Source organism: Hetaerina americana, unplaced genomic scaffold (assembly GCF_022747635.1).
Source record: "Hetaerina americana unplaced genomic scaffold, ioHetAmer1.1.p SCAF_21, whole genome shotgun sequence".
Lineage (NCBI taxonomy): Eukaryota > Metazoa > Arthropoda > Insecta > Odonata > Calopterygidae > Hetaerina > Hetaerina americana.
Genome location: NW_027286775.1, coordinates 3007322 through 3021495, shown reverse-complemented (window position 1 = coordinate 3021495; position 14174 = coordinate 3007322). Strand labels below are relative to the sequence as shown.

General features: G+C 42.3%; 1 protein-coding gene across 2 annotated transcripts in view; it reads left to right on the top strand.

The window, feature by feature from the left end:
- Positions 1 to 14174, top strand: part of LOC139688654 (mucin-4-like) — a 188716-nt gene that overhangs the window by 106232 nt on the left and 68310 nt on the right. For both annotated transcript variants that reach the window (XR_011700775.1, XM_071586220.1), the window contains exon 4: positions 1196 to 1379. Coding sequence is in view for 1 of the 2 variants with exons in the window: in XM_071586220.1 (XP_071442321.1) it covers positions 1196 to 1379 (184 nt within the window). In the remaining variant the exon portion in view is untranslated. The remainder of the gene's footprint in view (positions 1 to 1195; positions 1380 to 14174) is intronic.

Here is a 14174-nt window from a genome sequence, read left to right as displayed (position 1 = left end):
TGGCCGTTGCCCCTCGTTACCGAAAATCGGTCACATAAACTCGGTGAGCATCCCAAAACAAAACTTATGGCTTTTCCAGTCTCGCAACCACGAAATTTTACCACCCATCGATTTGCAGACCTATCAACAGCATCGTCACCATAAACAGCCTTTAAACAATAATGAATCTCAGGAGGAGTCCATTTTTTCAGCATTTAAAAATTCGATAACAGCATGCTGTTTGTCTCGCGTTGACATAGCACTAGAACACGGCTCCATACTTTGATTTCTCGAAATACACTGGATTAACGCAACGACCTCAAACCTGTGCACGAGTGTTGTGGGGGAATGTTACTTCCACATCCTACCGGGCGAGCTTCTGAAGGTCATATCGTTCGCGCCTATAAGCATGTGTGCATTAATTTTCAGCCTAGCCTCGTATTATCATAGAATAAAAAGAAAATATGTTAATATCCTCCCTTTTAATGCGTACGGTATTTTTAGTTACTGGATTAAGACCTCTCTCTCCCTCAAATAACCCAATACACACAGGGAACACGAAGTAGACTTTCCGTTCCCTGCTGGACATCCACCTCTAGAACCTTAAAAAACATTGCGTGTTTTGCCATTTCCAAATGTCGTCTTAGCTCTGAAATCTCGTACATACGATGTACGGGATTTCAGAGCTCGTATAAGATAAGAACTTTTTCTCTTTATAGGTGTAAGCCTTAAAAATCTAAAATCTTATCTTAAACAACAAATATAGAAAAATGTTTGTGTTCAAATAGTTAAATATTTATCAGTTTGTGTGTAGAATTTTAAAGAAAAATGTTTGCAAATAGTAGTACTTCTTGCAAATTTCGACGATAAGCATGTTCCTTCATCTGCAAGTTTTGACTTCTTTGCAATGCGAGACTTTGATTATGACCTCCTCCCGAGCCCCCTTTATATTAGTGGCATTATGAAATTTATTTGCAACATTGATTAAACCTCGGTGCTTGTGTTATCGAGCTCCTAAAAGATGGATGACGTTTAATTGCTTTCTCTCTCAGCGTGAGGGAAATTGTTCTTACTCTCTCTTGATTGGTCGTTCGACCTCTCTCCAACGTATTGGTCCAGCAGGGCATACATAACTTGATCGTAAGACGGCCTGAGAATTATTGGTCCCGATCCTGTGATTGAACCCCGCGTAACCCCTCATCTCTCTCCCGCGCAGGTCCCGACCAAGCCTTGGTCGGAGATGACGGGACCCCTGCTGTCGGCCACCCACGACCTCGCCAAGCTGTGCAGCCACAAGAGGAAAATGGTGCAGGTGGCGGGCGAAGCGGGGTGCGGAGGGGGTGTCCACCACCAGAGGCTGGCGTCGTCCACTGCCGCCGCGGACCCCCGAGGCAAGAAGGGTGAGTGTCGCCCTTGGGCCGGTGGTCTGCTTCTCCAAGTGGGCCCGCCTTTCGTCTCTAGGTGCAGGCAGCTCTTGGCTTTGGCATTCTCCAGCAACCTGGAATATCCGGGCCGGATGTGCCGGAAAAATCATGACCTGATCGAAAGAAAGTTTCTCGCTTTTGAACGCCTCGCCTGTCGTTTCGACGCGCGTGCGTATAACTAGTCGGCTTCCCGCTCTCGTCCTCCTGCCTCGTATGTCGCCTCACTTCGACTCTCCACTGAAGGACACCGCGTAGAAATTGCATAAAATGAGGCAGTGAATCTTACTTAAGCTAAAAAATGGCCCGAAAGTTTTTTCTATTGATATATTTGTATTTCAACAGTTTATTATGCCAATTTTTTCCGGTTACCCGTTTGTTCGCCATATTCTTTACTTTACAGGAAATATTTCATCATACTTGGACCGTATGTGTGTCAAGAGAAGATTTTCAGACTTTCTGTTGATCGAATGCTGTACGAATATTTAATGTGATACTGTTAAAACCCACCTTAAACGGTAGAATGCCAATGCAAGTAATAAAACTGACCTCTCCACTTTCGGCGTGCCATTTGAGGTGTCAGTCTATCTAAGTGGTACCCTGGTAGTCTCCTGTGAAGTGTGTGACAGGGTGCCATGTCTCGTGTGGTGATTCCACTCCAGGCATGCAACATCAGAACTACGTTGAGCTTAAATGTTAGGTACCAATAAAATCGCAGAATACAGGCATGCAGAAGTAATGCAATAGATTATATTGCATTACTTTTGGAACGCTCCCTTTATTTAAAATAATCGGCATGTGCTGTGTGGCATTTAAGTTTGAAATACTTAAACGTGCATGTAAGACGAGCGGCTAGTACCCAGGACAAGTGTTTGATGAAGCAGTTAACATTTCAGGCTACTCAGAATATGAAAATTCACATTATTCTCTTTGAGGAAAACTACCCTTTGAATCTATTGGCTCCGCACTTGATCTCTCGTGTCTCACATGCTTCCATGTTACGATCTGAGTAGACCTCCTCTTTGCTGCTCTTGATCTAATTCGGCAATCAATCCAACTTCATTAGGGTCCCACGAACTACTAGAAGCATATTCTAAACGTGTGTCGTCCAGGAGAGTATGTAAGGGTATCGCACAAGTATTTAATATGGTCTAAACTTGCTGTGTCGGTAATGTTGAAGCAGTCGGCGTTCGGGAGGGAACCACTCCTATTCCAAATATTTTTCACTGTACACTTTTTAAGTTCAATTCTAACTACCGTGTGTGGCACCAGGGCTTTATTGCAGTAGTTTCATCTACTAATGCTGGTTCATTCTTAGAGTTAGCAGTTCTCTGTAAACCTCTGTCGTTGTCGGCAAGCGAGCTTTACTCTTCATGGCGGTGTTAGGGTCATCAATGGGAGGAAGGAAGGAAAGAGGTCCGATGATACGTCCTTGGGATAAAATGGTGTACCGTTTTAGGAAGACAGCGTGTCACAAATATTTTACAGTATTGCTTTCATCATCCAGGAGAGCCATATTGCTTTTACTCAACTCTACTCCATGGCAGTAACCAATGGTTACAAAATATTTCCTGGTCTGTGGGCGCGTTTAATCCATGTTTTGCACTTCTTCACGTATACTTCAGGAATGACGGCAGGTTATTATGCCACTCGCTCGAGATCACAGTGACACTATTGAGCATTTCTGACTCTCTAAGACAATAAGTATTACCACATGACCAATATTTAGCCAAACAAACTTGTTTGCCCTCGTGGGATGCCCTGAGAAATTGGAAACGTTCCCTAAATACCCTGGAAAACTCTAGGAGTGGGGTGTAGGGGGGCAGACCGCTATGGCGGTGGTCGAGGGATCCAACGCGGCGCCCCAAGCGGGGTGTCAGGCTCCCAGATTCGCGGGAGGAGGAAATGCCAGTTCGCACATTTTCATTTGTTTTTACTCGTTTGAATTCATGAGCCTTCGAGCGGCGTCCCGGGAACTGAAAACAAGAACGTTCCATCTGTTGCTCGGTGCCCTTCGCATTCATGGGTGAATTTCAACGTGCAGAAGCTGTCCCGGAATGTCTGAGTGTGCCGTGTTTCTGGTGTGTTGGCAGTGTGTGTGTGGGTGGGTGGAGGGGGGGTGGTTGGAGCGGGTTGGACGTGGAAGGAGAACTAGGAATCGAAAGGAGGTCGTCCGTCGGCGGAAGAGATAAGGCGAAGCCGGGGAAATCCTATCCGCCCAGAGGGCGTGTGGCAGGGGTTGTTCGGTCACCAGTCATTACAGGAATTGGTAATCAATGGTATTGGCATGAGAAAACCGTTTGTTCCTTTCCCTTAGGAAAAACTGGGATTTCTTCGTGAATTCGTGACAAATGGGAATAAACATCAGCTCACCGGAACTCACTCATTCACGCATTTTAGGCATATGCGTACAAATCTATTCAATTTAAATGTAGTTTGTTATTTCCGTGTAGCGATACCTATTTGTAAAATGGTCCCAACTTCCTTCCCTGTGGATTAGTGTTGACGTGACGACCGACTCGCGGATGCTTACCAAGCCAGGGGCCAGTTTCGGACCATCCATCTCCAGCTCTGAAACGCGTGAAATCGTTTCTTTCCTCGCTTTTAACTGCATTACATTGAACAGTGCTTTGTACGCTGATTCCCTGTGTGTGTCATCACGTTTTCTCGCCACGGGGCCGAGCAATGGTCAGAATTGGTGGTCAAGTCGAAGGTAAATGTGCCATGCTCTCCCCCGTCCTCCCCGAAAAAGCGGAATAAGCGGGATAAACAGGAGATACCTATCCAATGTGTGGTTGCAATGTAAACCTTCACAGGGCGTCTAAACGCTATGCTTTCTATTTATGCAAGTAGGTACAATGAACATACGTACTGGAAAAGGGAGAGAGAGAGAGGAATGAAGTACAACCTCGCATAATTTTAGATTTGTCATTTAGTTAGGAAGAAAACTGGTATTTTATTTCAGTTTTAACGATTTAAAAAAATAAGTTAGTCAATGAAAAGCATTCATATCCAAGGTGATATGCCAATTATTTTTGCACCTACATCAAGATTATTAAATGAGAATCAAAAAAGTGTGGTACACTGCTTATCCAGGATCGATTGTTACGATGGAGTCGCTGCGTTCACAGAAAATGATGAATTACTGTAATATTTCGAGGTGTCCAGAGGGCAAATGAAATGGGATGGGAGAGTGCGGAGTGATCGTGATGTGCTTCCCTGCGCTCCCGTGTAGCCCGATGGAGGCTTGGCGGGTGGGCAGGGGAGAGAGTCTGTTGAAAGTGAGCCTCCGGTTCCTCGCTCCTCGCCGCCGAGACTCTCTTGGACTGCGTGCCTTGCACATCTGGCAATGGCAGTTTTGGTACACAGCGTATCCCCGGATCAAGTGTTTTAAAGCAAGATGCCTGAAGGGGTAGAATCTCGAGGAAGGCGTACACAGAGCATACTATTCTGCGGGGTGGCATAAAATACAAATTTTCCCATAGCATTTTATCATGATATCTAAACCAGTCTGTCTTTTGTCTCGATCAATGTAATCGATCGTGAAAAATCGATCAATGCAATTTATAAAATACAATCAAATATGTATCTCAAATACGAGTCTCAAATCTCGTGGTACCAAATCTCTGCCTTAAATTTGGAGGTCTTTGGAAGAAAGGATTGCAGGCTGATTGGAGTCCTGAGGACGACGAATGGGTGTTTGGTGATAGAGAGATAGAGGAGTGAAACGTGTCGATAATTGAGTCTCGCCCTACATGAAAGCCCTGAGAAGGGAATGGAGTTCTGGTGGGGTTTCCATTGACTTGTTGTATCTCATCTTGGGCATGGCGATCAATCAAGGGAGAAATGATGAGGGAAGGTCAGATTTCAATGAGAGAGAATGTTGAATTAGGGATGCTGGTTGTGGGCCCAAATTTGGAAGCAAGTTCTAGGACAGGAAAAACAGCGGCAAAGATGAAGTACGGAGGGCGGTCAGAGCAATGCCACTCCATGCCGATAAATTAAACCCGTTTATCACCTTGGCAGCATATGCAGCAAGATGCACTTTGGATGTGTTCACGAGAGAGAAGCTTGGTGGCAAAAAAAGAAATTTTGGGTCCTACGTTTAATTACTGTCTAGAGTGTTGACTGCCGGATGACTTCGACGTGAAAAGTGTGGCAGTCACGTGCTTGAGGAGTTGCACGGAAAGTGGAAGACTGAATCGAAAACTAATGATTTATTTTCTGGTGGCAAGTATTAAATCTATTAACTAGGGTGTCTAGAGTATGTCTCAGGGTAATACCGTCGTCAGTAGAATCAATTTAATAGAAACTGTTGCCATCATTGGCGCACTGGACAACTTGTTGTGGAGTAAATTATGTGAACTAAGCCATCAACATGCAATGCAAATAAAAAAGGCGCGTGATCATTCCCTTGGGGAACGCCGAAGAAACCTAAAAAATTCAAGGTGAACTCCCGAGTGTCAGTTTTACATAAATATTGTAGATACCATTTAGTTTGAAAAGCAACAACTGGTGATTGATTTTGTTGAAAGCTTTTGCAAAATCAATGTAGCAGACTTTTGATTATGAGGAGCATGAAAAAACCTCAAATGTTGGTGCCAAATATAGAGGTTACTTAGAGTTGATGTTCCAGGGAGGAAGCCAAACTGCCATTCAGAAATGGAAGGAGCAGTGAAAGATCAAATTGCGCTGGAAGATTATTCGCTCGTGCAAATAGTACGGGTAGGGCGATAGGATTTAAAGGAAGACTCTTGTTTCAGAATTTAATGAAGGGGAAAAGTTAGCTGTATTTCACGAAGGGCAGTCTACCGCTGAAACACTTACAACGCAGTGCTCTCGGGCGCAACCTCGTGAAGCCGCATCTTGAGCAATAAATAAACTTCGTGGATTTCACGCAACTTGATTGCGGTACAACAGGTTTAATCCCTTATGTGACATCTTCAGGTACCACGTACTCGGGTACAAAATTGGGGTAAACTTTAAAAAAATTTAATTATCATATGTATTATATGTGTAACAGTTGCGTACGTTGCAATGTATCAAAAGATGTTACATGTATGATGAAATCCGTCGCACCGCAATCAAATTTCGTGACATCTAAAATGTTTTTCTATTTACTGAAAAGTATTTATTGAAAGGAGTAGTAAAGGGGTTTGCCAAAGAAAGAGCAGCGTTTTCCAGGGTCTTGGCGCGCGATCGGAGGGCTGATCTTGGGGGAGTGTCGCCGTGGGGATATTTTTTAAGCTTGAGTGGAGAGTGAAATACAAGTAAGTGAATGAGAGCGAGCGCATCTGAGGACGAGGGAGAGACCCTGGCGTGGCTGGAGGTGTGCGTGAATTGACGTTGATCCGCAGGCAGTGGTCCAGCAGCCACTCGCTGGGTCGCGTCGGTGCGCCCTTTCCGCGGGTGGGGTGGCAGAATTGCGGCGGGTATCGACCAGAAGCACTTGAGGTGAGAAAGTTGAGGATTGAGGGAATGTTGCAGTCGCTGATTGCTGCAGTTCAACCTCACGAGGTGGTTTACATACATGACGACGAAGGTCTTTCGATGTTTTTTAATGTGTAGGCGCTCGAAAAACATTTGCACTACTGAGACCACGCGATGTGCATGTTTTTTAATACGGATATTGCGACTTTTGCCATCACGAGGGTAAATAAATCAAAGACATTTCGAGGATTTTCATTTGAGTTTAGGTGTCCTGGATTAGGGAATCAGTTCCATTTGCATTGCGATCTCGATTTAATGTATTCGATTCGATGTAATCTTCCTCCATCCAGTCTATCCGAACTTAAGCTATCCATTAGTACCGAGATTCTCTCTGTTCACATACGTGTGACTCATCACGAAATGAGCGGCTTATCCTAGTTTGCCGTTTAGTTCTGAAATTAAGTCATTTCGCGAAAATCCCAAAAGCTCGACGCGTACCCAAGGTGAACTCTAACCAACATGAAAGAACACATCTCGGGTACGTTTTCATTAGCACATGCACACGGTATAGTACTCGTACGTCCCCGCCACGCAGGCAGCCGCGAGGACGCGTGCCAGGTGAGATCTTGGGGCACCAGCCATTCGTGCACGGATACGGATACTTCCTACATACGTGTGAATTTGCATTTGCTAATATGCATTCGTTCCCATATATACTTGTATACATACTGTAAACACGGTGGGTGTTTTTCTGAATCGTTGAATTTCTGTCTTCAGAGAGAAATATTCGGGCGCTTGAACTGAATTTTATGGATTGCTTATCGCGAAAGGAAGTAGGCTAAGCGTGGTGCTTGCTCTTCGAAAATCAAGATGCTTCCAAACGAATTCCTTCTGTAGACCCGTCACGCGTTTAAATGTGTTTTAACAAATCCAGTGGATTTTCTCTTAATCTTATACAAGACCTGAATTGGCTTTTCCTCCCATGGATCCTAGTTAATTGCAGCAGATTTCAAATTAGCCAAAACGAAAGAACAGTGAACTTACCTCTTTCTTTGTTATTTGTTCATACTGATGGAACCTAATCTCTTTAAGGCTCACCCGCATATCCTTCTATGTACTATAGTGTGTCCCCATGAAAATTTTTATGCCTTTGCAACACCCGGTAATTTGACTCGGTCCAAAATGTGTAACTCGATCCCATCTATTTTATATTTTACGTCTATTCTATTACTTCATTCCGAAACTTCATTGCTGTACCTTTTCTGATATTTAATGCATACAGCACCCCCTATCTCGCACCACTCCGATTTCTGGTCAAAATCGCTATAGCTGAGTTCAATATTATTTATAACTTTCGAAATGTTTCTCAACGGAGTTACCCCAATTCCTATTCTTTCTTTAATTGAATTAAGTGAAATATTACGGAAAGATTCTCTTCGAAAGTGATTTTCAAACATCTCAATATGCGTACTGTGCTTTTTCCAAAAGTTGTCACGACTAATACATTGCCTCTTCCCATCTACTACGTTAAATTTACTCCAGTACCTCGAAGACATTCAAAGCAAAGAAGTGACCAACCTTTGGGATCGTTACTATTTAAAATAATGCTAGCCTAATGGTGACATTCTTCTATTCAATTGCTTAGCAGAAATTAAAAGTGACGGGTCTCTGGTGATTTTCTAACACCCGCCTTCAAATTTCTTTCTGCAAAAGAGTGTCCTTTCTTTGTGTGTCTATGTTTTAAAAATGAACATCTATATGCATGTGTGTGTGTATATATATATATATAAATATATATATATATAATCATTATTAGGTTATCTACCGGTTATGGTAGGTTTTTGGATGGACATAATTACTAATCAAATAATTTGTGACCCCTAGCAAAACAAAACATCCTACTCTACATCAGGTCCCTCTTCATCTCTGAGTACTTTCCTTCCTACTGAGTGCCATCCTGAGTCCTCCCTTCATCCCGTCCAACATCCCTATCCTGTTCCTTCCATTTCCTCGCTTGTTTAACATTCTCCCCTCAATCACAGTCTTCAACATCCCATTGCCGTTCAATACCCCCTTCATCCACTTTTCCTTGCAGGAAATCCAGAGGATTTCTCCAAACAAACCCCTCTCTTCGCCCACCATACCAAGTACTTCCTCATTTGTTTTATTCTCTATCCATTTCACCTTCTCCATTCTTCTCCACACCCACATTTCAAAACCCTCCAATCTACGTCTATCCGCCTGATTCAATGACCACGTTTCCGCGCCGTACATAGCTACGCCCCATATCAAAGTTTTTACGAGTCTTTTCTTAACATCCTTACTCAACGTCCCTGTCATCAACTCCCTCCTCATTTTGAAAGCCTCTTTGCCTAGCGCAATTTTTCTCCTTACGTCCCTACTGCTTTGACCGTGTTGGTCCAAAACACTTCCGAGATACGTAAACTGTTCTACCTGCTCTAGTTTTTGCCACCCTATTTTAATGTTTGGCTTAGCCTTTTTCTTTAAAGAAAATCGCATAACCTTTGTTTTATCAATATTGATTTTCATCCCATACCTGTCGCACTGAATTTCCAATTCACTGAGCAATGCTTGCAGTCCCTTGGCTGACTGACAAACTAAAGCTTGGTCATCAGCAAACCTAACTGATTTTACGAATTCCCCGCCCACTTTCATTCCTACGTCCAGTTCTTCCCATGCCTCTTTAATCTTTCCTCTGCATACAGGTTGAACAGCAACGGTGTTAATGGGCAACCCTGCCTTACACCTCTTCCTAACACTCCCCAACCGGACTCCCCGTTCCCCACTCGCACCTGAGCAGTTTGAGACATGTACAGGTTGCGGATTAGCCTCCTGTCCCTCCAATGTATTCCTATTTTCTGCAATATACTCATTAGTTTTTCCCAATTCACTCTATCAAAGGCCTTTTCGACATCTACGAAACAGGGAAATACCTCCTGGTTGTATTTTATATTCCTCTCGATTAACAATCTCATTACTGCAATGACATCACGCGTACCTCTCCCCTTCCTAAACCCAAACTGATCATCCCCTGAGTAATCATTTGCCCTACTCTCTATCCTTTTGTTTATGATCCTGGGAACAACTTTAGCTGCGTTGGTTATCGAACTTTTTGTCCTGTAGTCCTCACATGATGTAGCCTTCGGCTTTTTCGGAAGAGGAACGAAAACTGATCTCACAAAGTCTTCCGGCCAGATTCCTTCCTCATAGATAGTACGAATCAGCCCATATAGCCTCTTCCTCCCACATTTGGCTAAACATTTCAGTAGTTCCGCAGGAATGTTATCCTCCCCCACGGCATTATTTAGTTTCATCTCCCTTAATGCCCTTTCTATCTCATCGTCGAGTAAGCTTGGACCTAAGCTATCTTCCTCCACGTCATGTTCCTTTCTATGTCTAACTTTGTTGTTCGAAGTTCTTTACTGTACACTTCTTCTATATATTCCTTCCATCTTTCTTGGATCTTTCCTGTGTCAACTACATTATTACCCGCCATATATTTTATTATTTAACTCTTTGTACTTTATTTTTCCTATCTCTGTAATAACATTCTTCCATTTTCTCCGCTCATCCATCTTTGTAATCATCTCATCCGTGATCCATGGTTTCCTAGTCCTTTTAACGTTAACGGTTCCAATAGTATCTTTTGTGGCTTTATATATCCCTTTCTTGATACTTACCCATTTCTCTACCATAGTACTTAGCTCTTTACCATCCTCCATGATTTCCTTTACCACCTTTTGTACTCCTTCCTTTTCAAACCATTTAATGCTTTTACATTCCATTTTCTAACTCGCCGCCCCTGCCTTATCTTTTTGAAACGAACTCTACATTTCATAACAACTAAATTGTGGTCAGAGTCCGCATCCGCTCCTGGGAAGCTTTGCGAATTTATCACACTGTTCCTAAACCTGTGTCTAACCAGGATATAATCTAGCTGTTACCTTTCTGAGTCACCTGGCATTTTCCATGTATACCTGCGTCTTTTGTGGTGTCTAAACAAGGTGTTGGTGATGACTAACCCCTGTCTCCTGCAGAACTCAACTGCTTTCTCCCCGCGGTCATTGCTCGTGCCTAAACCGTAGTCCCCCACCTCATTACCATCTCCTCCTTCGCCTACCGTCGCATGCCCATCTCCCATCACTATCAAATGTTTCCTTGCAGGAACATACGCGATTATGTCCTCTAATTGATCGTGTACCCTATCGACCTTTTCCTCCGAATGTTTTTTAGGTTGCATGTATACCTGAATAATAACCAAGTTCGTCGGTTCTGCTTTTATCTCCACTAGTAGTATTCTATCCGTTACCTGCACTAGGTTGACTACGCTTCTTCCTACCTCTTCATTTAATACTATGGTACCCCTCGTTGGCTCTCGTCCCCGCTGCTGTATATTATTCTATACTTATCACTCCAGTAATCCCCGCTATCTTTCCATCTCACCTCGCATTCACCTAAAATACTAGTATCTTTATTTACCCTTTCCATCTCTCGCTTAACATTCTCCAATTTCCCTGTCTTCATCATTGTCTTAGCATTCCAAGTTCCCATTCTAACTAATTTGTACTTCCCCTGCGTCTTTTGTCCTGCTGCTTGCGGTTTTCCCTTGCAAGGGTTTCGTGGGATGACGACCGCGGAAGCCTTGCCTCCCCCGCTGCTGGGCACGACGCACGGCCGATTGGGCTAAGCCCCGTAGTTGTTGGACTCATATTCTCTGTAGTGGCCATCATATTTATCTTGGGAATGATAACTGAGGAGGTTTCCCGTTGTCATCCTCAATAGTGTATTTAACGTGACACCATCACTTACTGGCCGCCCCACTGGGGTCAGACGCCATTGCAGCCGCCTCACTGAGGAACAGACGCTGCGTGGACTACCTTTCGTCTGGCTCCTAACCTTCGACCTATCTGGCATTGGTGACCCTACCAGGAGCAATTATTATTATTCCCGCCAGCACAGCTCTAGGGGTCATCGGAACGCACAAGCCCTTCCACCACGTCAAGGTCAAAGTATATATATATATATATATATCTATATATACATATATATATACATATATATATATACATATATATATATACATATATATATATATATATATATATATATATATATATATATATATATATATATATATATATATATATATATATATATATATATATATATATATATATATATACTAGCTGAATACCCGGCTTTGCACGGGTTAGGGAGAAACAATAATATAAATATACTGCATAAATAAAAACAACAAATTATAAAGTACAATAATACACTACTTCATACAAATTTAAGAATCTTTTTTATTTAACACCTGTTTATAAACTACATTTTTTGTTTCATATCCAGGAGAAAGAATATATAAATTTTTAGGCGAACCTACTCTGGAGCAAGCAACATAAAGTTGCCCGTGGCTAAAACATGGCGATCTTAGATCAACACCACAAAACTTTAAAGACTGTCCCTGTGATTTATTAATGGTAATTGAAAAAGCTAGCCGGACTGGAAACTGTAATCTTTTAAAGTTGAAGGGAAGATCAGTTGGTATTAGAGGTATCCGTGGAATAAAAATTATTTCACCTTTTCCTTTTCCAGTTAAAATGACTGCCTGGATTATATTTTTCATTAATTTTGTCACACACAATCGTGTCCCATTGCAGAGTTTTGGTGGATCTAAATTTCGCAATAAAATGATTGGAGATCCTACTTTAAGCATAAGGCGATGTTGTGGCAATCCAGCTGGATCAAGTGAATTTAGGAATTCCGTTGGATAATTGACGGCTTCGTCAGCATCCACTACGGTATCAACCGATTTATATTCAATCACGTCTCCTGGCAGCATGGCTAGTATCTCCTTGTTAATTTCATTAACATCATCGTTCTTAGGAGCAAGAATGGCTCTTTCTCGCAACCATTCTAAATTTTTATAATTTTGATTTACGTTAGGATAGACTGCTTGTATCATATCGCGGACAGTTTTCACCGATACACATAAATCTGATGACAATTTTATCATACCAGATGCTTCAATAACTAATCTATCTTCTCCAATCTCCTCAAGTTTATTTGCAAAATGTTGAGCATTCCCATCTCTTAAGAGGATTCGCATGTTTTGTTTAAGGCTAATTTCTTGGACATGATTCCATAGAACAGAATGTTTTAAACAGGCATAAATTTCATCGGCTGGAGTCGATTTTGGAATGACAGGCAGAGTTTGACGGAAGTCTCCACACAGGAGTACCAGAGCTCCTCCCATTAAACTGCAGTTTCCTCTAAGATCTTGAAGTGTTGCGTTGAGGGCCTCAAGAGATTTTTTATGAGCCATCGTACACTCTTCCCATACTATCAATTTACATTCTATAAGAACTTGTGCCTGGCCGCTTGTTTTATTTATATGACATGTGGGATTTTCTTGTCGGGAAATATTAAGTGACAACTTAGGGCAGAGTGGGCTGTTTTTCCTCCTTCCATTAATGTCGCTGCAATACCTGAAGATGCAACGGCTAGAGCAATTTCTCCATGAACCCTGATTTCAGCGAGAACTAAATTAATTAAAAATGTTTTTCCCGTGCCACCAGCAGCATCAAGAAAAATGATACCTCCTTCTTGTTTATCTACTTGATCCATTATTGTTTCGTACGCGAATTTCTGATCTCCATTAAGAAGTGGCTTTTTATTCGCGATGTATGCTTCTAAGTCTAAGACATTGTAGCTAGTTTCACGTATATAATCTGGATAAAATACACCCTGTTGATCTTGTGCAGGTGCAAAAAGACCGAGTTCCACTAAAGTCTTGATAACCATGGTGATACACTTTTCCTCCAAAATAATCAAAGTTTTATTTAAAATGTCGGAGTTAAACGTAATATCCAATGTAGGATTTTCACTTCGAACTTTAGCCAGTATATCCTCACTCATTGATTCTTTATATTTTTCCCATAATGTTTTTGGGTTAGATGGATTACAGGAGGTGATTATGATGGCAAACAAAATTCGGATTTGTCCTGTAAGAGAAATCAAACTGGCCTCTCGCAATGAGTCATCCCAGTGTTGATCTCCTTCTAGCAACCCTAAATTCTGGCAAGCTTCTCTGAATGTCTCACATATTTCTCCGTTTACCGTTCTTAATTCTGCAAATGAGCGAGGTCCTCTAATGGTATGTAGAAGCATTCTTAAAACATAACATTCGGCGTTGTTAGGATGGACTGGGTAGACTCGGCCCAATGCGACACATGAATAAATATTATTCTCAGGATCAAAGTTGCCCATTTTTCTTCTACAAAAGACTTTCCTTGATGTATTCCACGTATAATATCTCGG